Consider the following 25,648-nt stretch of genomic DNA (forward strand, 5'->3'; position numbering starts at 1 on the left):
AGGTGAGGTTTGAGATGTGGCCATTCTTTTCCTTGGCTCACTCCTTTCTGTAGTCTCCCACCGCATCCTGCAAGGTCCTCAGATGCAAGTCAAGCTGCCCTCTGTGTCCTCTGGGGAGTGCTGGTGCAGCCTGGGCAGCCGACTGTTCTGCTCCTGCAGCAGGGTCCATCTGATGTCTAGATTCTTGTTCTATTGCTCCGGGAACCACACCTGGAGGAGAGACACAGTGGTCCAGTATAGAACAGAGGCAGGGACACATCTGTGTGCCAGGTTCTCAGTGGGTCTGGCTTCCATACTGCACAGCCTGGCACGTACTGAGGCGGAGAGAGCTGCCATTCAAACCCTTCTCTGTGCCATTCTAATCCTCTAGAGGAAGTGCGACAGACCATGATGGCGCTTCCACCCTCTAGGTCGCAACTCTCTAAACCGTGACCCTAGCCCTATCTGTGGCCATGTGACTGCATTTGGGGATTATGAGATATTTGGCAACAGTGAAAGAGTCTGTATGTACTGACTGAAAATTAACTCAAAATTCAAATACATCAAGAATCCTGGGTATTTCTGGCAGTACTCGGTGTTGAATTGTGCGGCTTCAATGCAGCCTTGGCTCTGGACACACGCACACACACAAACGTGCACAGCTCGTGCGTTTTTATCAGGAACACCACCACACAGCACCAAGCAGCCTGCCTGAAGCAGCCTAAGATTGCAGACTGCTGTTTGTTATGGATGTCAGTGTCTCACCATGACTACAAAGCTTTCTGCTCTTACGAAAACGGTTTAATTATGGACAACAGAGACTTGAGCCCTTTCCCACCACCATCCTTCAGCACTGGAGTATCAAATTAGTATATCTTTGGATTATATTGTGAGAGTGTCTGATTTTAAAAGTGGGTGTCTGAGTCACTGGCTTAAATTCTATTAAGAAAATTCAATTATATTTGAGATTAGGACAGAATCTCTAACAATTTCATAAAGTCCCTAAACATGCTTGTGTCATTTTATATATAAATAAACAGTCACGATTTCATTCATGTCAAAGTAAACAAGTACATTTGTCTCACTACACCAATTTGGTTTGTCTTTAATAAATGGTAAAACAATGTGTATGCCACAGAAATGGTTCAGCCTTCCCCCATAACCAGACCGGTGAACACCCAACTGTCAGCATAGAGCCTTCAGCCAGTACCTGCTGGAAGCAGATGCAGATCGACAACCAAGCGCCAGGTCAAGCTCCGGGACTCCCGTTGAAGAGAGCGAAGGGGGAACACATGAGTAAAATAGATTTCTTTATGACTTGATTTCAAATGTTTGACTTGTGTTATGTGTTTTATATATGTTTATACTCAGGGTCATGTAAAACTTTCTTGGGCAAAACATGATCACCATCAGGAAAAATTTATGTCCTGGTTTTCTGTCTTCGTCTCGCTTTCTGATGCCAGCAGAGCCCCGTCCAGGTTTGGGGTCTCAGCTGCCCAACAGCTTTCCCTGAGAACAGCTGACACCTCCATCGGCTTCACAGTGAGCTTGACTGGAAGCACCCACAATGTGCACAGAGGCGCAGGGGCAGGGCTGCTTCCTGACACCCGCCGATGCCCTCTTCCAGGAACAAGCCGTGTGCTTTCCCAGGACGACTAATGAGCAAAGTGCCAGAGAAGCACAGGCAGGCGTGGCTTAGGCTTAAGCTGAACCCTGTTGCCAAAGAGGCTGCAGATGTGGAGGTGAAAAGCTGGGAGCTGTGAGGGTGAAAAGGGTCGGCTCTGAGAACAAATGACTGCCTCTGCGGGGGCCACATCTGGAGACAGACACTGCCGCCTTTGTCCCACTTCCTGACTCCAACTCTCTCCTTCCTTACTTTTTCCTCCTCCTCCTCTCTCTTCTAAAGAGTGTGTGCATGTGTGTGTGTGTGAATGCATGTGTGCGTGCATGTGTGTGTGCCTCTGTATGTGTGTGCATGCACACGCCCTAGAAGGCCAGAGGTTTCAGATTCCCTGGATCTTGAGCTACAGACAGTTGTGAGCTGCCCAATATATTAAGGTGTTAGGATTCAGACTTGGGGCCTCTGAAGGAGCAGTAAGTATTCCTACCCACTGCACCATCTCTCCAGCCCCACGCCAGCTCTTGCCAAGGCCAGCTGCAAGGTTGAGTTATATCCCAAGGAATCTCCAGGGTAGCCTCCTGGGCCCAGAGACAGCCTGCTCTCAGCAACTATTCCCTTCTCTGACCCTGCTGCTCCGCGCTCCACCTCTGGTCTGGGCCCCCATGCAGTGGAACCCTTGGATTTAGACACTGTGTCTGGAGTCCACAGCCTCTGTGCTGGGTCTCAGGAGACTAAGGTCGGGTGGACTGCAGTTCATCCTTCAGCACAAAGTCCTTGGGTTTCAGCGTGTCACTAAAAATCCTTCATTGTCACTTCTGGTCTGAATACTAGAGAAGAGGAGTGGCTAGCCTCCTTTGGAGGACAAGGAAATATCCAACCAGCCTTGCCACCGAGCACCCTTTCGGACCTCACATGTGTCTGTGCCATTGGCAAAGGACTCTTTCTTCTCCTGCGGTCCTCAGTGGGTGGAGGGATGGGGTACAATGTTTCCTCTCAATGGGCCTATAGCTAGTCAGGTTATATAGTGAAACCTTGTCGCAAAAACTAATTTAGAAGGAACACAAATTTTAAAATTTTGCAAGTGAGTTGGGTTTATGCCAACTTGAGATAATTGATATTTTCATGTACACCCTTGAATTCTCACCCTCTCCTTCTCTCTTTTCCGTCCATCTGTCCATCCATCCCTCCTCTCCTGCTCTCTTCTCTTCTTTCAGCACACCTCACTTTCTTGTGTGGTTGTTTTGTAAGTCTGCTTATAAAGTTAGTGCTGGTTAAAAATGCAGAAGCCACTCTGAGGAATCGTCTGAGCTGGTTTTTTTTTAAACCTTAATTTTGAATCAGTTTTAGATACAAAAAGATGAAGTCAGCACAGAGGGCGCTATGTAGTCAAAGCCAGCCTCCTTTCCATCAATAGACTTCACATTGACAAGCTCATTCATTACAGTTAATGAGTAAATATAAATATGCTCTCAAGGAGTCCCTATTTCATGGCCTTAGTGTTTGGCCTTTGTTGGATGCAGGGTTCTCTAGCACACTTCCGTCATCTCTTCTTTCCAAAGACAGCTTGTCAGGTTTTTGATGCTTTGATGGCCTTAATAGTTTTTGGGAGCAGTGGCCCTGTGTTCTATAGAATATTTGAATTGTTCTTTGAAATGGTGGTTTCAACAGTGGTTCTGAGATTCTTGAAGGAGACCCAGAGCTGAGGCTTCTTCTGATTATGTGGTGGTGTCAATAGGTCCCATCCCTATGGATAGAGCGCTGAGGCACCTGGGTAAGGCAGATCCCCAATGTTTCGCTGTAAAATGCCCCTTCACCTCCTTCCCATGCCGCACCTTTGGCAAGAAGTTCTTCATCACAGCCTACACCTGGGAGGAGCTGCACTCTGCCTAGCTGAGCAAGGAATACTTGCACAAACTGTCTGCAATGCCTTTATGTAAAAGTTCCTAATCCTGTGTCTGGTTTCTTTCGCTGTTTTGTGTGTGATTATGTAGGCTCATGAGCACTTCCTTTGTACTTTGGGTCATAATCTGAGATAGTTATTTATCTGACAAATGGCTTAAATCATTCAAATTGAGTCACTGGGGGCTCTGGTCACTGTGAGCGGGTTTTAGGACTGACTCGTTATTTCTTCCTTACTTTCTGTCATGGCCAGATGCACTCAGAGCCTTCCCCAAACCAGCCATTTCTCTGAGGGGCCTTTTCTCCTGGTTGTATCAGTTTGGGTTCTTTAGAAACACAGGGCCAGTAGAACAGCCATGCACGAAGACTTTCACTTTACCTAACTGTGTTGCCTAATTATGAAGCAAGAAAGGCTGAAGGTCAGATGCCTCTGCTTAGCCACGAAGACCCAGAACCCTAGTTTAAAGGCCTTGGGTAGGAAATCTCCCTCGTACTCACAGCAGGGTCAGCCCCTCTACTCACTCTACTCCAGCCTTCTGCTGATGGAATGAATGAAGGCCACCCACAGTGTGGGAGCCATGGGCTTTACTCAGCCTCCTCTCCAAATGTAAACCTCATCGTAAACATTCTCATGGAAACACCCAGAATAATATTCGATTAAGTATCTGGGCACTCTGTGGTCCCTTCACATTGACACGTGAGGCTCATAATGATATTAGGCCACAACATTAAGAATAAAGATCTAGACACTAGATACGTTCAATGATGCTAAAGTGTCACAGTCTCTAGACCCTGTCAGGTAACAGAACTATATATATATATATATATGTATATATATATACACATATGGCATTCATTTATATATGTGATACTCATTTGTACATATAATGTTCATTAGTACGTATGGTGTTCATTTGTACATATGGTGTTCATTTGTACATATAATGTTCATTTGTACATGTGGTGTTCATGTGTACATATGGTACTCATTTGTACATGTGGTGCCCATTTGTACATATGGTGTTTGTACATGTGGCGTTCATTTGTACATATGGTACACATTTGCACATATGGTGTTTGTACATGTGGTACTCATTTGCACATATGGTGTTTGTACATGTGGTACTCATTTGCACATATGGTGTTTGTACATGTGGTACTCATTTGCACATATGGTGTTTGTACATATGGTACTCATTTGTACATATGGTGTTTGTACATGTGGTACTCATTTGCACATATGGTGTTTGTACATATGGTACTCATTTGTACATATGGTGTTTGTACATGTGGCGTTCATTTGTACATATGGTACTCATTTGCACATATGGTGTTTGTACATATGGTACTCATTTGCACATATGGTGTTTGTACATGTGGTACTCATTTGCACATATGGTGTTTGTACATGTGGTACTCATTTGCACATATGGTGTTTGTACATGTGGTACTCATTTGCACATACGGTGTTTGTACATGTGGTACTCATTTGCACATATGGTGTTTGTACATATGGTACTCATTTGCACATATGGTGTTTGTACATATGGTACTCGTTTGCACATACGGTGTTTGTACATGTGGTACTCATTTGCACATATGGTGTTTGTACATGTGGTACTCATTTGCACATATGGTGTTTGTACATATGGTACTCGTTTGTACATATGGTGTTTGTACATGTGGTACTCATTTGCACATATGGTGTTTGTACATGTGGTACCCATTTGCACATATGGTGTTTGTACATGTGGTACCCATTTGCACATATGGTAGTTATTTGTTTCTGAAGTGCTGGAGATTTAAGGCAGGGCCTTGTGTGTGCTGAGCAGCTCTATACCATTAGTGCCGTGTTCTTGGCCCTTCCCGTGCTCACCTGCAGGGAGTCATGAGAAATGTAGCGCCGAGGGTTGTCACCCATTTGCTTAAATGTCCTGTTTCACAATCCACGTTATAATGATTAATTCTCTGTGCCAACTTAGGTGCCCAGGTATTCGGGTGTGACCGTGAATGGATTTCTTTGAGATTAACTCTGCAGTGGTAGAGTGAAGCAAACTGCCCTCAATAATGAGAATAGGTGTGATCAAATTAATTGAAGGAACTAACAGAACAAAGAGGCTGAGTCAGAGGGCATTCCCTTTGCCTGACTACCATTGACGGGGCATTGTTTTATCCAATCAAAGTAAATACTGGCTGTCTCCAGGTTGGTAGGTGTAGATATTGTTACTTGTCAGCCTTCAAAATTACTCCAACCAAATATTTAATAAAGCATTGATAGGATAGATGAACGGTTTCTCTGTAGTTACTGACTCACACACGGGTACAGTGTGTTCAGAGTTCCCAAGCCATGTCCCCATAGGGTCAGTGGTATCACGTAGAATGTGGTGCTCACACAGAGAGCCTTTCCTGTAGCCTCACTCATTCCCAGGGTTCATCGTGTCAGCCTTTGCTCTCCTTCCCACTTCAGAGAGACGTGGAATACAGTTGGATTATTTTATCTCATTGTGCATTCCCTTGTATGTTGTCTCAAACTTGCAAATCATTGTGGGGAGAAGGTTCTGGGGGTGATGGTTTAATCATTAAAGAGCTTGTTACAGTCTTAAGTTTGATGCCCAGCGTTTGCATACAAGCCACATGCTGCAGAACATGCATTAGCCATTCAACTTAGCTGAATTACTGAGCTCCAGGTTGAGAAAGAGACTCTGAAAAATAATGTTTAAATGAATTCATTGGGGATTTCATACATGTCTGAAATGTATTTTGATCTCATTTACCCTTGACTCCCCCACTGCACATTGTCTCTTTATCTCTCTCCCCTTCTCTCATCATGAAGTGTAATTTGTGCTTCCCATATACACAAAGCTGTTAGGCCCTCCACTGGAACATGGCTGACCAATCGGGGCACATCCTTAAAGAAAACCGACTCTCTCCACCTCAAACTTTTAAATCACTGAAAGGAGGGGCTTCTGGGGAATGGCTCAGTCAGTATAGTACTTTTGCACAGGCCTGAGGGCTTGAGTTTGAGCAATTGTCAATAGTCAATCAATAGTCAATAGTTCCTCGTGACACACTCTCATCCACGCTTGAATGCTCTCTGGAAGGTTTTATGCAGCTAACCACAGCCTCTGTAGTCTACACGTGTAGTGGTCCTGTCATGTCAGAGGACACCATTTTCTTCTACTCCTCCCTACCACTGGCTCTTAGAGTCTTTCTTTCTCCTCTTTTGCAATGCTCTCTGAGACCTGGAGGGAGAGGGCATGGTGACATGTGTGCCCCGTTTATGGCCAAGCACTCCATGGGCAAGTTGTGAGTTTTGTTGGATATTCTTCAAGTTCAGGAACTTTCCCTCTACTCCGTATATAGTGAAACTTTTTATTTGCTTTAATTTGCAAGGGTGTTGGGTTGTGTGGTCTGTACCTTTCCTGCATTGCTGATATGGCTTCTTTTTTTTTGGCATTTTAAGATACTCTATTTAGTGATTGATTTTGAATGTTGGACTCGTCTTACATATAGGAATGGACCCTGGTTACTCATGGTGTAGAATTTTTTGTATATGCCACAGCTCTCTAGTTAGTCCCGTTGTGTTGACCCCTTTTGTGTAATGTTTATAAGAGGTATTAGTTATTTATGGTTTTCCTTCTTTCAAGTAACTCTATCTATTGCATTGTTACAACAATATTGGCCCAAACAGGGTGAGTCATAAACCACTCCTTGCGTGTCTGTTTCCTAGAGGTCGTTGCTGGTGCCGTTTCATCTGTTCATGTTGGCATAGTTAGGCAACGAACACATGTCCTAGGTTTGGCTGCTCATTGTTGGTGCATGGCTACCCTGACCATTTTTCCGTGTCTTACTATTTTGCAGCTTTTGCGCACAAGGCAGGGGAAGGGGAGGCGGCAAGCGGTGCACTTACAGATGTTGATGGGTCCAACGCCTTCACCATTCAGCCTAGAATAGGAACAGAGCAGATGAGAAGGTGAGACCTAGGGAGTCATGACCTCGGTCCCCCTGAACCCTCAGTGTGGTGACAAGTCACAGAGAATCCCTGGTAGAGTGGTCCCTGAAGGGAGCCATTGTGACCACAGCCAGTGCTCCCTCATGCTGTGCTCATGCCTGGCATCATGGAGGTGTCCTCAGGCTGGAGGAGGGGGAGCACTCACCTGCACTCCTCTCCTTCCAGCAGCTTCCTGTAGGTGGCGATCTCCACATCAAGGGCCAGCTTGACACTCATGAGCTCCTGGTACTCCTTCAGCAGCCTGGCCATGTCCTGCTTGGCCTTCTGCAGGGCGTCCTCCAGCCCTTCCAACTTGTCCCTGGCATCCTTGAGGGCCATCTCCCCACGCTGCTCAGCTTCAGCAATGGCAGATTGTAGGTTGGCACACTGGGCAGAGATAGAAAGAAAAACAAACTTGCAGTGTGGTTCTCTCAGGAGGGTGAACGGAAGATCTTGCACCTAGTGAGCAAGAGTCTAGAGAACAGAAAATAATGGACAACAACCTCTGACTTTTCTGTCTTTCATACCAACTTTTGGCGTGGTCGATCTTAGATTTCAGCCTTGGAATCATGCGATTGAGATCAGCGATCTCCTGCTTGGTGTTGTGCAGGTCAGCCTCTTGTCTGTCTGCTGTGACCTGCAGCTCCTTGTACTGAGGGTCAACTGAAGAGAGAACATTTATATTAAGATTTACATTCAAAGGCAAATTCACTTTTAACTGGCCTGCATTATAATTGCTGTAATAGCGTTTCCTCAGGAGAAGGTATAGGGCTACATAGATCTCTTGGGACTCTAAATGTTCTGTGTAATCTCATGAGGACCTGTATTTCCAGTACGACAACTTTCCTTTTACCTCTGGGTTCCTTTGATCCTCAGACTACAACTTCATTCTTTAATGCAAATCAAGGTCCATTTGCTCTTACAGCAACCCAGTTCCTTCTTAGTAGATCTCTAACCTCCAATGATGTCTGAGACTTACAAAACTCATTGTGGGTCCCAGTTTTTCTTCTTTAGGCTCCAACTAAATATTCACTTTCGTCTGGTACCAAGACTCAGCTTCAGCACAGCTCCTCTGAACAATCTCCTCATATTGGGCCTTGACCTCAGCAATGATAATGTCCAGATCCAGGCTGCGGTTGTTGTCCATGGAGAGGACCACAGATGTGTCTGAGATGTGAGTTTGCATCTGAGACAGTTCCTACAGAACAGAGAGGAAACACAGCTTTGGATGTAAGGATTACAGATGTTACCAATGCCACACTCTCACTGTGCACAGGGGAAATAAAGTGAATGGGGAAGATTGAAAGAGGGAGGAAGAGAGAAAGACAGAGACAGATAGAGCTAGAGAGAAAGAGACAGAGAGAGATGGGAGAACTTACTGAGTTAATTCTCTGAGTAGAGAAATTCGCAGGAAGTTGATCTCATCTGTCAGACTGTCTGGGCTTGCAGTTCAGCCTTACTCAGGTAGGCAGCATCTACATCCTGAGGAAAGAGCCAACAACATAGAAACAGGTTAATTTTCTTGCCCAGTCTATTTTCCTCCATCTCCCTGGCAACCCTGCTCTGCAATGGACCAGACATGCAAAGTTATTCCTCTCAATCAGCACAGAAACCCATCCCTGTGACTCAGTCAGCTCACCTTCTTCAGGCTCACAGGGAAAATAAAGACACAACATACTCAAACCTATGGGACACAATGCAAGCAGTGCTAAGAGGAAAGTTCATAGCACTAAGTGCCCAATTAAAGAAAATGGAGAAAGCACACATTGGAGACTTAACAGCACACCTGAAAGCTCTAGAAAAAAAAAAGAAGCAGACTCACCCAGGAAGAGTAGAAGACTGGAAATAGTCAAACTGAGGGCTGAAATCAACAAAATAGAAACACAGAAAACAATCCAAAGAATCAATGAAACAAAAAGCTGGTTCTTGGAGAAAATCAACAAGATTGACAAACCCCTAGCCAAACTAATCAAACGGCAGAGAAAGAACACTCAAATTAATAAGATCAGAAATGAAAAGGGGGACATAACCACAGACACAGAGGAAATTCAGAGAATCATTAGATCTTACTACAAAAGCCTGTATGCCACAAAATTGGAAAATGTGGAAGAAATGGACACTTTTTTAGATAAATACAATTTACCAAAATTAAGTCAAGACCAGGTGAGCAGTTTAAATAGACCTGTAAGTCACGAGGAAATAGAAACTGTCATCAGAAACCTCCCTACCAAAAAAAGCCCTGGCCCAGATGGTTTCAATGCAGAATTCTACCAGAACTTCCAAGAAGAGCTAATAGGTACTCCTTAATGTATTTCACAATATAGAAACAGAAGAGTCATTGCCAAACTCTTTTTATGAAGCTACAGTTACCCCGATACCAAAACTATACAAAGACACAACCAAGAAAGAGAACTACAGGCCAATCTCACTCATGAACATCGACACAAAAATTCTCAATAAAATACTGGCAAACTGAATCCAAGAACACATTAGAAAAATTATCCATTTGATTAAGTAGGCTTCATCCCAGAGATCCAGGGCTGGTTCAACATACGCAAATCTATCAATGTAATCCACCATATAAATAAACTGAAGGAAGAAAAAACATATGATCATTTCATTAGATACTGAAAAAGCATTTGACAAAATTCAACACCCCTTTATGATAAAAGTGTTGGAGAGATTAGGGATACAAGGATCATACCTAAATATAATAAAAGCTATTTACAGCAAGCCGACAGCTATCATCAAATTAAATGGAGAGAAACTCAAAGCCATTCCATTGAAATCAGGAACACGACAAGGCTATCCACTCTCTCCATACCTCTTCAATATAGTGCTTGAAGTTCTAGCAATAGCAATAAGACAACATAAGGGGATCAAGGGGAGTCGAATTGGAAAGGAAGAAGTTAAACTTTCATTATTTGCAGACGATATGATAGTGTACATAAGCGACCCCAAAAACTCTACCAAAGAACTCCTACAGCTGATAAACACCTTTAGTAATGTGGCAGGATACAAGATCAACTCCAAAAAATCAGTTGCCCTCCTATACACAAAGGATAAAGAAGCAGAGAGGGAAATCAGAGAAACATCACCTTTCACAATAGCCACAAATAGCATAAAATATCTTGGGGTAACTCTAACCAAGGAAGTGAAAGACCTATGTGACAAGAACTTTAAGTCTTTGAAGAAAGAAATTGAAGAGGATACCAGAAAATGGAAGGATCTCCCTTGCTCTTGGATTAGGAGGATCAACATAGTAAAAATGGCAATTCTACCAAAAGCAATCTATAGATTTAATGCAATCCCCATCAAAATCCCATCAAAATTCTTCACCAACCTTGAGAGAACAATAATCAAGTTTATATGGAAAAACAAAAAACCCAGGATAGCCAAAACAATCTTATACAATAAAGGAACTTCTGGAGGCATTACCATCCCTGACCTCAAACTCTATTACAGAGCTACAGTATTGAAAACAGCTTGGTATTGGCATAAAAACAGAGAAGTCAACCTATGGAATCGAATAGAAGACCCAGATATTAACCCACAAACCTATGAACACCTGATTTTCGACAGGGGAGCTAAAAGTATACAATGGAAGAAAGAAAGCATCTTTAACAAATGGTGCTGGCACAACTGGATGTCAACCTGTAGAAGAATGAAGGTAGATCCATATCTATCAGCATGCACAAAACTCAAATCCAAATGGATTAAAGACCTCAATTTTAATCAGACCACATTGAACCTGATAGAAGAGAAAGTGGGAAGTAGTCTACAAGACATGGGCACAGGAGACCACTTCCTAAGTAGAACCCCAGTAGCACAGACAATAAGAGAAACAATGAATAAATGGGACCTCCTGAAATTGAGAAGCTTCTGTAAAGCAAAGGACACTGTCATTATTATTTATTTTTAATTTGTTTTTCGAGACAGGGTTTCTCTGTGGCTTTTGGAGCCTGTCCTGGAACTAGCTCTTGTAGACCAGGCTAGCCTCGAACTCACAGAGATCCACCTGCCTCTGCCTTCCAAGTGCTGAGATTAAAGATGTGCGCCACCACCACTTGATAACATTAGTATTATTTTTTAAAAATATTTTTATTGTTTAAATTTGTAAATATATTTAGTGTTTTACATGGATCTTTCTTAAATAGTTTTATAAAATTTGTAATTCTTCCATAATATTTTTTTTCTCCTAGTAACTTAAAAAAAAGCAAAATTGATATATCAGAACAGGACAAAAAAAAGCAGAAAAAAAGAGACCAAGAAAAAGCACAAGAAACATATATAAACACAGAGAACTACTCATTCACATATTCGGGAATCCCATAAAAACAGTAAACTGGATTGTAGTGGCATTTCACTTGTATTTTCATAGATAAAACTTGCCTGAGTACCAGAGAGTAAAACAGTCTTACAGGCCAGGCAGTAGTAACATACAACTTTGATCCCAGTAGCCACACTAATTGCCATAGAAACCGGGCGGTACATGCCTTTAATCCAAGTGGCGCAGGCCTTTAATTCCAGCCCTAGAGAGAATTATAAACTGGGAGGAAATAGCTCTCAGGCACAGTCTCATTCTGAGGTTTCCTAGAGGCAGGATCACCAGTTTCGGGCCGAGGTAGAGGTAAGAGCCAATGGCTGGCTGCTTTGCTTTTCTAGTCTTCAGGTTGAAGCCCAATATCTGACTCTGAGTGTTTATTAGTTGTGCTACACCTTGTGTCATAACATATACACAAAGGGTAATCTTTCTGCTCCTCTGAAACAGGGTTCCCTGCGCTCTGAAGGGAAGGATTTGATGGAGACATTCCGTTTAGCTCCGAGTGTCCAAGGTCTCTTGCACTCTGCGTGGCTGTGGGTTTTTATATCGCTCCCATCTGCTGCAGGAGAACGCTTCTCTGATGATGGGCGAGCAAGGTACTGGGGTATGCAGAGAGAAGAATGTCATTAGGAGTCATTTCTTGCTATGCTCTTCTAGTAGAGCAGTAGCATTTGGTTTTGTCCTAGGTCCCTGGGCTATGTAGTCACAGGTTATTGGTCACCCAAGTAGTGTTGGGGATGGAGTGGCCTTCAATCAAATCAGTTGGTTGGTTACTCATACAGCTTTGCACAAGCACATCCTACAGACCAGACACCATCATAGCTCAAGGGTTTGTAGCAGGGTTGGTGTTTGCATTTCTCCTTTGGGAGCATGCAGAGTTTCTTCCTCCACCAAAGACACTAGCACGCAGGGGTGAAAACCCTGTGTAAGCACCAGCTTCACTTGTCCATGTCCAATGAGCTGTGTAGTTGTTGTCTTCAGCGATGGGCCTTGCGGTCAGTTTGTAAACAGCAGGCTGTAGTCCTGGCAACAGCCTGGGTTGCTTGGGGGTTCCCATGGGACCCCTTTGGCCAACTACTAAATTAAATGTGATCTATGCCCAGTACTGGAATCTTCATTTGCTGACAAGAGATGTCCAGTGGGGGCTCTGTCCTCTCCATCATTGGCTGTTTCATATATGATATATTAGGAAGCTTCCATTACATTGACTTTCCACACTGCTTCTCAAACGGCCCTTACATTTAGCTGTTTCTCCCCTATTTCTTACCTTGTCTCCCTCTTCACTCTCTCTCAGCACTTGATCCTCCTATTCCAGGCCCCCAGTGTCCGTCCAGAGCCATCTATTCTATCTTATTTTCCCAGAGAGAGGTATTTGTCCTCTCAGCCCATTACTCTGTACCTAATTTCTGGGGCTCTATGGGTTGTAACTTGGCTGTCATTGACTTAACAGCTAATATCCACATACAAATGAATATATACCACATTTGTCTTTCCGGGTCTGATTAGATCCCTCAGGATAATATTTTTAGTTCCATCCATTTAGCTGTGAATTTCCTGATTTTATTGTTTAAAATGAGTGAGTAACCCATTGTGTAAATGGACCACATTTTCTTCTTCCATTCATCTGTCGAAGAACATCTAGTTTGTTTCTAGTTTCTGGCTATTATGAATAGCCCAGCAATGAACAAGATTGAGCAAGCATCTCTGTGTGGTAAGATGAGTGTCCTTTGGGTATATACCCAGGACAAGTATAGCTGGATCTTGAGGAAGAGCTAGTCCCCTTTTCCCAAGGAACCATTGCACTGATTTCCATAGCGGCTGCACAAGTTTGCACTCCCACCAGCAATGGATGAGTGTCCCCTACTCCACGTCATCACCAGCCTGTGATTTCATTTTTGAAATTGCTCTTAGCCATCTTACAGATGTAAGATGAAATCTCAAAGTAGTTTTGATTTGCATTTTCCTGATGACCAAGGATGGTGAACATTTTTTTAAGCATTTCTCAGCCATTTGGGTCTCCTCTTGAGGATTCTCCTTTTAGATCTATACCACATTTTTAAATTACATAATTTGTTTTCTTGACATCTAGTTTCTTGAATTCTTTGTATATCTTGGATATTAGCTCTCCTTCAAATGTATGGTTGGTAAAACAAAATCTTTTCTCTTTTTATAGGCTACCCCTTTCTCCGAATGATGATCCTGTGTGATGACTAAGCCTTGATGGACCTGAGAGCCAGCGTCCTAGACCAACAGTAAAAGCATGCACAGCCTGGGTTTGTCAGAGACCTTGACAACAGCAGAGAACTTTGACAAAAGATGACATGGACCTGTGAACAGAGACCACAATACTTCAGCAGATGCCAGCTCAGCGGACCTGCCCTTTCGGGAAAAGCGCCGGGTATGTAAGACTTACCCCTTTTCCTGAAAAAAGTGAGCTTGTTTAACCTGTTCCCGGTGCCTATGTCACTGGCTCCGTGCCTTCCTTCCCTTGTCCCCAAGAGACTTGGCCAGGACCCTGTGACAGTGTCCTTTGCCTTACAGAAGCTTTTCAGTTTTGTGAGGTCCCCCTTAGTAATTGTTGATATTAGTGCCTGTGCTAATGGTGTTCTGCTCAGAAAGTCTCTTCATGTGCCAATGGACCGTCTCCGCCTTCTCTTCTATATGTATTTGGTTTTATGTTGAGATCTTTGATCCATTTGGAATTGAATTTTTTTAGGGTGAAAAGTATGAATCTGTTTGTATCATTCTATATACAACCATCCAGCTTGACCAGCACCATTTGTTGAAGATGCTGTCTTTTTTTCTGACTTCATAAGAAGTCAGGTCTCTAAGTGTGTAGATTTATATCTGTGTCTTCAGTTCAATTTCATTGATCAGTGTGTCTTCTTTTGTACCAATACCTGCTTAAAAAACAAAAACAAAGCAAAAATCTAATATTTCTGTAGTTGAATTTGAGGTCAGGGATGGTGATACCTCCGGCACTACTTTCATTATTTAAGTTTCTTATAGCTACCCTAGGGTTTTTGTGCTTCTGTATGAATCTGAAAATTGTACTCTCGAAATATGTGAAGAATTGTGCTTAAATTTTGATAAAGATTGCCTTAGCTCTATAGATCACTTTTGGTAGAACGACCATTTTTACTATATTAGCCGTACTATCCATGATCATGGAAGATCTTCCCATCTTCTGATATCTTCTTCAATTTCTGCAACATCTAAAGTTTTTGTCACACAAGTCTTTTACTTGCTTGAGTAGAGTCACCCCAAGATCTTTCGTATTATTTGAGGCTATTGTGAAAAGTGTTGCTTCTCTGATTGCTCAGTCAGTTTGTCATTTGTACCTAGGACGGGCACTGATTTGTGAGCTAATCTTGGATCCAATCACTTGCTGACAGTGTTTATCAGCTGCAGAAGCTTCCATGTGGACTTTTAGAGTCATACAAGTATGCTCTCACATCACCTGCCTTCTTCCTTCCCATTTGTATCCCCTCGGTCTCTTTCATTTGTCTTATTGCTCTAGCTAAGACTTCAAGTACTATATTGACTAGGTCTGGAGAGAGTGGACACCCTTGTCTTGTCACTAATTTTAATGGAAATGCTTTGATTTGCTCTCCATTTAAGTTGATATTGGCTGTGACCTTGATGTAAACTGTCTTTATTTGTTGAGGTGTGTTCCTTGTATTCATAATATCCCCAGGGCTTTTATCTTAAAAGGGTGTTAGATTTTTGTCAAAGGCCTTTTCTGCATCTAATGAGATTATCATGTGGTTTTTTATCTTTCGATTTATTTATATGGGGATTACATTAATTGATTTCTATGTGCTGAACCATCTCTGCGTGTCTGTGAAGTCTACTTGGTCATGATGGATGATCTTTTTAATGTTCTTTGATCCAACTTGGAAATAATTTATTGAGAATTTTTGTATCTATGTTCACATGGGAAATTGGTCTTCAATTCTTTCTTTGTTGGGCCTTAGTATAGTACAGTTTTGGTGTCAGTGTAACTGCGTCCTCATAAATGAATTGGACAATGTCCCTTCTGTTTTTATTTTATGGAATAATTTGAGGAGTATAGTCATTAACTCTTTGAAAGTCTGGTAGAATTCTGCTGCTGAACCCATCAGGGACTAGGCTTTGTTTTGGTTGGGAGACCTAATGACTGCTTCTAATTAACTTGGTGTTATAGTCAGTTTAAATAGTATATGAGATCTTATTTTAAGTTTGATAAGTGGAATGTATTGAGAAAATTATCAATTTCTTTTACATTTTCCAATTTGATAGAGTACAGATTTTTAAGTGTGTCCTTGGATTTTCCTGGTTCCCTTGGTGAATGTTTTTCCTTACGTCTACCTTTTCATACCTAGTTTTGTAGGTTTGGATATTCTCATCATACCTTTAAGTAAATTTTCATAAGGGTTTGCAAATTGTGTTGATCATCTCAAAGAACTACTCTTTATTTCATTGATTCTTTGTACTGTTTTTTTCTACTTCATTGGTTGCATCCCTGTGTTTGGTTGTTTCTTGCGGTGTACTCCTTTTGGGCGTGTGCTTCTCTTTGCTCTAGAGCTGTCAAGTGTGCTTTTAGGTTTCTATTATGATATTTCTCCGATTTTATCATATGGGTCTTTAGTGTTATAAACTTGCCTTCATTATGTTCCACAGGTTGGAACATGTTGTACTTTCACTTTTATTCTATTCTAGAAAATTTTTAATTTCTCTATTAACTAGTTTTTTGTTCAGTAGTGAGTTTTTCAGGTTTCAGTGAATTTGTAAGCATTGTTTCTGTTGAGACTTGCTTTGTGTTCAAGTATGTGGCCAATTTTGTTGAAAGTTCTATAAGGTACTGAGAACGTATTATTTTATGTCTGAGTGAACTGTTAAGTATCTGTTGCTTATAACAACAGTGATCCCCAGCATTTGTCTGTTTAGGTATTGTCTGGATGGCCTGTCTATTGGTAAGAATCATGTAAGGAAGTCTCCCATTATCAGGGTGTGAGGGTCAATACGTGATTTAAGTTATGATAGTGGTTCTTTCATGAACTTGGGGGCCCTTGGCTTTGTGAAGAGATGTTAGGAATTGCAATGGCCATTTGGTAGAGTCTTCCTTTGATGTGTATGTATTGTCCTATCTCTTATGATTAATCTTGGTTTGAAGTCTATTTTGCAAGATATTTAAATGGCTATACCAGATTTATTCTTAGGTTCATTTGCTATGAATATCTCATTGCATCCCATTACTCTAGGTGATGTCTATCCTTGATGTTAAAGTAGGTTTATTAGACACGCCAGAAGGATACAGCCTGTTTTTAACACCCATTCTGGGACTTTATATTGGGAAATTGAAACCACTGATGTTCAGAGTTATCAATAAGCAGTAGTTTTGTATTCATGTTATTTGACTGTGTGTGTTATTTGTAGAATGTGTGTGTTTCCCCTCTTTAAGCTGGCTGGTCTGAGATTATTTATTCCTTGTGTTTTCTGGTATATACTTAACCTCTTTAGATTGGAGTTTGCCTTCTAGTGCCTTCTGTAGGGCTGGATTTCTACATAGATATTGCTTCAATTTGGTTTCATCATGAAATACCCTGCTTTGTCCATCTGTTGTGATTTATTGGATATAACAGTCTGTGGTCTCTTAGAGGTGTAGAACATTTATTCAGGCCCTTATGGCTTTAGAGTCTCCTTTGAAAAGGCAGGTGTAATTATGATAGGTCTGTCTTTCTATGTTACTTTTCCTTGCAGCTTTTAATATTCTTTCTTTGTTCTGTATGCTTAGTGTTTTGATTATTATCTGTGAAGAATAATTTCTTTTCTGATCCATTCTATTTGGCGTTCTGTATACTTCTTCTGGAAGACTTCTTCTTCTTCTTCTTCTTCTTCTTCTTCTTCTTCTTCTTCTTCTTCTTCTTCTTCTTCTTCTTCTTCTTCTCCTTCTCCTTCTCCTTCTCCTTCTCCTTCTCCTTCTCCTTCTCCTTCTCCTTCTCCTTCTCCTTCTCCTTCTCCTTCTCCTTCTCCTTCTTCTTCTTCTTCTTCTTCAGGTTAGATAAATTTCCTTCTATGATTTTGTTGAAATATTTTCTTTTTTTCTTTTTACTGATTTTTATTGAGTTCTACTTTTTTTTCTTCTTTCCTCCCTGCTTCTCCCCTCCCCTTCAACCCTCTCCCAAGGTCCCCATTCTCCCAATTTACTCAGTAGACCTTGTCTTTTTTCTATTACCCGTGTAGATCTATGTATGTCTCTCTTAGGGTCCTCATTGTTGTCTAGGTTCCCTAGAATTATGATTTGTGGGCTGGTTTTCTTGCTTTATTTTTAAAAACCAGTTATGAGTGAGTACATGTGATAATTGTCTTCCTGTGTCTGGGTTACCTCACTCAAAATGATGTTTTGTAGCTCTATCCATTTTTCTGCAAAATTCAAGATGTTATTATTTTCTGCTGTGTAGTACTCCATTGTGTAAATGTACCACATTTTCCTTATTTATTTTTCAGTTGAGGGGCATTTAGGTTGTTTTCAAGTACTGGATATGACAAACAATGCTGCTATGAACATAGTTGATCACATGTCATTGTGGCACAATTGAGCATCTTTTGGATATATACCCAAAAGTGGTATTACTGGGTTTTGAGGAAGGTTGTTTCCTAATTTTCTGAGACATTGCCACACTGACATCCAAAGGGCTGTACCAGCTTATATTCCCACCAGCAATGCAGAAGTGTTCTTTTTACCTCACAACCTCTCCAACATAAGTTGTCATCAGTGTTTTTGATCTTGGCCATTCTTACAGGTGTAAAATGGAAACCCAGAATTGTTTTGATTTGCATTTTTCTGATGACTAAGGATGTTGAACATTTTCTTAAGTGTCTTTCAGCCATTTTAGATTTCTCTGTTGGGAGTTCTCTGTTTAGGTCTGTACTCCATTTTTTATTGGATTATTTGTTCTTTTGATGACCATTTTTTTGAGTTCTTTATATATTTTGGAACTCAGACCTCTGTCTAATATGGGGTTAGTGAGGATCTTTTCCCATTCTGTAGGTTGTTATTTTATCTTGTTGACCACATCCTTTACTTTACAGAAGATTTTCAGTTTCAGAAGGCCCTATTAATTAATTGTTTCTGTCAGTGTCTGTGCTGCTGGGGTTATATTTAGGAAGTGGTCTCCTGTGCCAATGCATTCAAGTGTATTTCCCACTTTCTCTTCTATGAGGTTCAGTGTGGCTGGCTTTATGTTGAGGTCTTTGATCCATTTGGACTTGAGTTTTATGCTTGGTGATAGATATGAATCTATTTTCATTCTTCTACATGCTGACATCCAGTTATGCCAGGATCATTTGTCAAATATCCTTTCTTTTTCATTTTATTTTATTTTTTTGCTTCTTTGGCAAAAATCAGGTGTTCAAAGGTGTGTGGTCTTTGATTCAGTTCCATTGTTCCTCCTGTTTGTTTTTATGCCAATACTACACTGTTTTCAGTTCTGTAGCTCTGTAGTAGAGTTTGAAGTCAGGGATTGTGATGCCTCCAGAAGTTCTTTTATTGTACAGGATTGTTTGGGCTATCCTGGTTTTTTTTACTTTTCCATATAAAGTTGATTATTGTTATTTCGAGGTCTGTGAAGAATTTTTCTGGGATTTTTATGGACATTGCATTGAATTTGTAGATTGACTTTTGATAAGATTGCCATTGTTACTATGTTAATTCTACCTACCCAAGAGAATGGGAGATCTTTTCACTTTCTGATGTTTTCTTCAAATTTCTTTTTTCAAAGATTTAAAGTTCTTGTCATACAGGTCTTCCACTTGTTTGGTCAGAGTTACTCTGAGATATATTTTATGCTGTTGTAGTTATTGTGAAGGGTGTTGATTCTCTGATTTATTTCTCAGCTCATTTATCACCTGTGTATAGGAGGGCTACTGATTTTTTTTGAGTTAACGTTGTATCCTGCTACATTACTGAAAGTGTTTATGAGTTGTAGAAGTTCCTGGTAGAATTTTTGGGGTCACTTATGTAAACTATCATATCATCAGCAAATAGTGAATGTTTGACTTTTTCTTTCTGATTTGTATCCACTTGATCTCCTTTGGTTGACTTATTGCTCTAGCTAGTACCTCAAGAACTATATTAAATAGATATGGAGAGAGTGGACAACCTTGTCTTATTCCTTATTTCAGTGGGATGGCTGGGAGTTTCTCTCTATTTAGTTTGATGTTGGCTGTTGGCTTGCTGTATATTGCCTTTATTATGTTTAGGTATGTTCCTTGTATCCCTGCTCTCTCCAAGACCTTTATCATGAAGAGATATTTTATTTTGGCAAAAGCTTTTCAGCCTCTAATGAGATAATCAAGTAGTTTTTATTTTCCACTTTGTTTATATGGTGGATTACGTTGACAGATTTTCATATGTTGAACAATCTCTAAGCTGACCTAATCATGGTGGATGATGTTTTTGATGTGTTCTTGAATTCGATTTACCAGTATTTTATTTAGTACCTTTGCATTGATGTTTATGAGCGAGATTGGTGTGTAATTCTCTTTCTTAGTAATGTCTTTCTGTGGTTTGGTTATTAGGGTAATTGTAGCCTCAAAAAAAGAGTTTGAGGAGTATTGGTATTATTTCTTCTTTGAAAATCTTGTAGAATTCTGAGCTGAAACCATCTGGTCCTGGGCTTTTTTATGATTGGGAGACTTTTAATGACTGTTTTTATTTCTTCAGCAGCTATAGATCTATTTAATTTGCTTATCTGGACTTGATTTAATTTTGGTAAGTGATATTTATCCAGAAAGTTGTCCATTTCCTTTAAGTTTCCCAGTTTTATGAAGTACAGGTTTTCAAAATATGACCTGATGATTCTCTGTGTTTCCTCCGTGTCTGTTTTTATGTGCCCCTTTTCATTTCTGATTTTGCTAATTTGGGTATTCTCTCTCTGCATTTGGTTAGTTTGGATAAAGGTTCGTCTATCTTGTTGATTTTTTCCAAGAAACAACTCTTTGTCTCATTGATTCTTTGTATTGTTTTCTTTGTTTCTATTTTGTTGATTTCAGCTCTCAATTTGATTATTTTCTGCCTTCTTGTTCTCTTGGGTGAGTTTGCTTCTTTTAGTTCTAAAGTTTTCAAATGTTCGGTTAATTCACTAGTGTGAGATTTTTGCCAGCTTCTTTATGTAGGCGTTTAGTGCTATGAACTTTCCTCTTAACACTGCTTTCATTGTGTCCCATAAATTTGGGTATGTTGTGTGGTCATTTTCATTGAATTTTAGAAAGTCTTTAATTTCTCTCTTTATTTCTTCCTTGACCCATTGATGATTCAGGTGAGCATTGTTTAATTTCCATGTGTTTGTGGAATTTCTGGCATTAGTATTGCTGTTAACTTCTTGTTTGAAACCATGGTGATCTGCTAAGATACATGGCATTATTCCAATGTTTTTGCATTTAGTGAGGTTTGTTTTTGTTACTGAGTATGTGATCAATTTTTGAGAAGTTTCCATGAGGTTCTATAAAGAAGGTATATTCTTTTATGTTTGGATGGAGTATTCTATAGATGTCTGTTAAGTCCATTTTAGTTCTAACATCTGTTATTTCCCTTACTTCTCTGTTTATTTTTTATCTGACTGACTTGTCCAGTGGTGAGAGTATACTGTTGAAGTCTCCCACAATTAGTGTGTGGGGTTTAATATATGATTTAAGCTTTAAAAGTGTTTCTTTTACATATAAGGGTGCCCTTGTATTTGGGGCATAGATGTTCAGTATTGAGATTTTCTCTTGATGAATTTTTTTCCTGTGACTAATATGAAATCTCATTCTTTGTCTCTTTTGATTGATTTTAGTTTGAAGTCTATTTTGTTAGATATTAGGAGAGCTACACCAACTTGGTTCTTAGGTCCATTTGATTGGAATATTTTTTCCCAACCCTTTAATCTGAGATGATGTCTGTCTTTGGGGTTGAGGTGTGTTTCTTGTATGCAGAAACAGGATGGATTCTGTTTTCATATCCAATGTTAACCTGTGCCTTTTTATAGGTGAGTTGAGTCCATTTATATATATTAAGGGATATTAATGACCAGTGATTGCTATCTCCTGTTAATTTAGTTTTCATTGTTGGTGTTGTTAATTTGTGTATTTTTCCCTTCTTTGGGATTTGCTGCCATGAGACCATCTCTGTGTTTTTGTTGATGTAGCCAACTTCCTTTGGTTGGAGTTTTCCTTCTGGTATTTTGTGTAGTGCTGGGTTTGTGGCTAGGTATTGGTTAAATCTGGTTTTGTCATGATTCCATGAATATCTTGTTTTGTTCTTCTATGCTGATTGAAAGTTTTGCTGAGTATAGTATTCTGTGCTGGCATCTGTGGTCTCTTAATGTCTGCATAATGCTTGACCTTCTGGCTTTTATTGTCTCCAATAAAAAGTCAGGTGAAATTCTGATAGGTCTGCCTTTATATGTTACTTGGCTCTTTTCCTTTTACAGCTCTTAAAATTATTTATTTACGCTGTATGTTTAGTGTTTTGACTATTATGTGGTGAGAGAACTTTTTTCTTTTGATCCAGTCTATTTGGTGTTCTGTAAAATTCTTGTATCTTCACAGGTATATCTTTTTTTAGGTTAGGAATGTTTTCTTCTATGATTTTGTTAAATATATTTTCTGTGCTTTTGAGTTAAACTTCTCCTTCTTCTAGACTCACTATTCTTAGATTTGGTCTTTTCATGGTGTCCCATATTTCCTGGATATTTTGGGTTAAGCTTTTGTTAGATTTAATGTTTTCTTTGACTGATGAGTCTATTTCCTCTATTGTATCTTCAGAGCTTGAGATTCTCTCTTCCGTCTTTTGTATTCTGCTGTTTATGCTTGCTTTAGTGGTTCCTGTTCGCTTTCTCATGATTCCTGTTTCTATAATTTTCTAGGCTTGTGTTTTTTTTTATTGTCTCTATTTCAATTTTCAAGTCTTGAATAGTTTCTTTCACATGTTTGATTTCTTTTTCTTTGTTTTCTTTAAGGAATTTGCTGTGTCTTCCAATTTTTTGTTTGTCTTTTCCTCTATTTCTTTGAGGGAATTTCTCATTTCCTCCTTAAGAGTTTCAAACATTCCCTTGAAGTTATTTTTAGGTCATTTTCTTCTGCTTCATCCATATTTGGTTGTTCAGGTCCTGCTATTATAGGGTCTTTAGGTTGTACTGGTGCCGTGTTGCTCTTTGTGGTGTTGCGTGTGTTTTTACCTTGTCTACTCATCTTTTCCTCTAATAGGTGTGGTGGGGGGCTGTCTATAATTCTCTTAATAAATATTCTAGGTGCCAGTAAGTCCATAGCTCACATGGTTTTTCCTCATGGTACAGTCAGTGCCACGGTCCTAGTTACCCCGTTGGTCACTCCATGTTCCTGAAGGTCACTCAGCGCTCCTGGGCTTTGCTCCACTCCCTTGAAGTTTGCTGTCTCAGGCCTTCTCTAGTCTAGGTTGTCGGCTCAGACCTGTTTCTGTAAATGTCCCTGGTCTGGATATCTACCTGCAGAGGTCCCTACTTGGTCCTGTAAAGAACTCTGGCTCTGATGTACTCCTTCGGAGTTCCCAGACTGGAGTGCGCCCAGACCTGCAGAGGACCTGGCTCAGGCTTACTCCCTCAGAGATCCCAGACTCAGGCTCTGATCCGCAGAAGTTTCTGGTTCCTTTCAATTTCTTTTGATGTCTCAGAGGTACTAGCTCAGGCCTACTCCCTCTGAGGTCCCAGACTCAGGCCTGAACCCACAGAGATCTATGGTTCCTGCCTACACCTTCGGAGGTTCCAGATTCATGCCCAGACTGGCAGAGGTCCTGGCTCAGGCCTAGTTCCCGGGAGGTCCTATACTCACACCCAGACACACAGGTGTCCTAGCTCAGGTCTACTCCCTTGAAGATCCCAGATTCACATCCGGACCACAATGGTCTCTGGCTCTGACTCACTTGCTCGGTGGTTTCTCCCCTGTAGCTGTTCCTGTGGAGTTCACTTTCTCAGGCCCACTCCAGCCTAGATAGCTGACTCAGTCCTGCTTCCAGAAATGACCCTGGTATGGATCCACTCCTACTCTTGTGGAGTTCATTGTCCGAGGCCTGCTCTGGCGCAGGTTGCTGGTTCAGTCCTGTTGAAATATTTTCTGTGCCTTTGACCTGGGTATCATCTCCTACCTCTACTACAATTATTCACAGATTTGATCTTTTCATAGTGTCCCAGATTTCTGGAATGTTTTGTACCAGGATATTTTAATATTTAACACTTTCTTTTATCAAGATATCTGTTTCCTTTGTCATGTCTTCAATGACTGAGTTTCTCTCTTCCATCTTTGTATTCTGTTGGTGAGGCTTGCCTCTGAGGTTACTCTCTGATTTCCAAAATTTTTCATTTCCAGATTTACTCAGTTTGAGTTTTCTTCATTGATTCCATTTTCCCTATTAGGTCTTGAGCTGTTTTATTGATCTCCTTCCCCTGTTTGTTTGTGTTCCTATAGCTTTCTATAAGGGGTTGAGTCGTGTCCTCTTTAAGGACCTCTGCCGTAGCCACAAAGGCTATTTTAAGATATCTGTCCTGCGCTTCAGCTATGTTTCCGCTCTCAGGACCTGCTGGGGTGGGGTTCCTGAACTCTTGAGGAGACATGCTGTCATGGCTGTTATTGACTGAGCTTTTGTGCTAGCATCTAGGCATCTTGGTTTGGAATGATTCTAATTCTAGGTAATGATATCTTGTCTTACTTTTATTGATAGGGTTTGTTGCTCTTTGGTTTCTGTCACCCTCTCTGGACCTTAGGAGGACATGATGGCTGTGTGTTGCCTTTTAGGCAGTTCTTCTTGGGTTCTTCTAGGTGAGACCACTGGGGATTCCAAGAAAATGTGTTTCTAGGTATTCGGCACTGATACTTAGGAACAGAGATGTCCTGGAGAGGATGTGGGTCCACAAGAGGGGGAAATGAAGCAGAGTTACACTAGGATCTGCTCAGTCCCTTGGAGATGGGGGCAGAGTGAGGCAGGGGCACAGCAGGTCATCTGTCACAGCTGCCCCCTCCGATGGAGATCCACTTGGAGCTCCCCACACCATAGAGGCTTCTGCTGCCAAAGCCAGCTCCTCCACACACAGCCCCAGAGCCGCCGCTACCCCGGGAGCGGCACACAGACACACTGCTGAAGCCAGAGCGGTTGAGCCCAGGAGCTCTGGCTGAGCTGGCACTGAAGCCACGGTGGCTGCTTTGACTCCTGATGGTGGTTTTGGTAGACATGGTTCCTGGAGTTAGAAGTCTGTGAAGGGGAGAGAGTACAGGGCAGAGCTGAGAGAGGGGCGGGGTATGCTCTGGGCAGCCGCGTATGTTTAGCATAGATGAACTGGGATCAGTCCTAAAGGTCATGTTGCAAACTGGGAAAGTAAGGAATTGACACACAGTGAGGTTACACCTACATTATTCAGTGATGTTATGAAACACCGAGGTGCACTTTTGGCTTCCTTTATTCAGGGAAAATGTTCCAGCCTCTCATTTTGACTTCATCTGAGTACAATAAATCAGTTCTTCATCCACTGTATCCCAGTTAGTCACCAACTCCCTGTGTCTGCAGGTCCTGCTGAATGTGCTGACAGCCATCTTCTCTGGCTGCTCCTCTCTCCCACAGGGATTCAGGAGACCAACTATCATCTTATACCATCGGAACAAGATTTATGCCAAGAGAAAGATTATCACTGACTTTCAGAGATTAGGACTATGAACTATAACCTGTTGCCCTTTAGATTTCATTTCAAACAGAGAAAAGTCAACCACATATTTGGCACACAGTCCTCTCACCAGCTCTATTAATAAAAGTTCACAGCCAGGCTTATTGCTTTACTATTGCTTTCTT

At 41.1% G+C, this 25,648-nt stretch overlaps 1 protein-coding gene across 1 annotated transcript; it reads right to left on the minus strand.

Moving 5' to 3' along the window:
• LOC148119035 (keratin, type II cytoskeletal 6A-like) lies at nucleotides 1-25,038 on the minus strand. The gene is made up of 5 exons (XM_087898697.1): nucleotides 24,856-25,038; nucleotides 8,524-8,688; nucleotides 7,657-7,877; nucleotides 7,410-7,444; nucleotides 1-210 (listed from the first exon to the last, which is right to left on the minus strand). The coding sequence occupies exons 1-5, from the start codon at nucleotides 25,036-25,038 to the stop codon at nucleotides 38-40; spliced, it is 777 nt and encodes a 258-aa protein (XP_087754823.1). The 3' UTR covers nucleotides 1-37.
• Nucleotides 25,039-25,648: the final 610 nt, after the last annotated feature.

This window comes from Myodes glareolus, chromosome 19 (assembly GCF_982192425.1).
Source record: "Myodes glareolus chromosome 19, mMyoGla1.1, whole genome shotgun sequence".
Taxonomy (NCBI): domain Eukaryota; kingdom Metazoa; phylum Chordata; class Mammalia; order Rodentia; family Cricetidae; genus Myodes; species Myodes glareolus.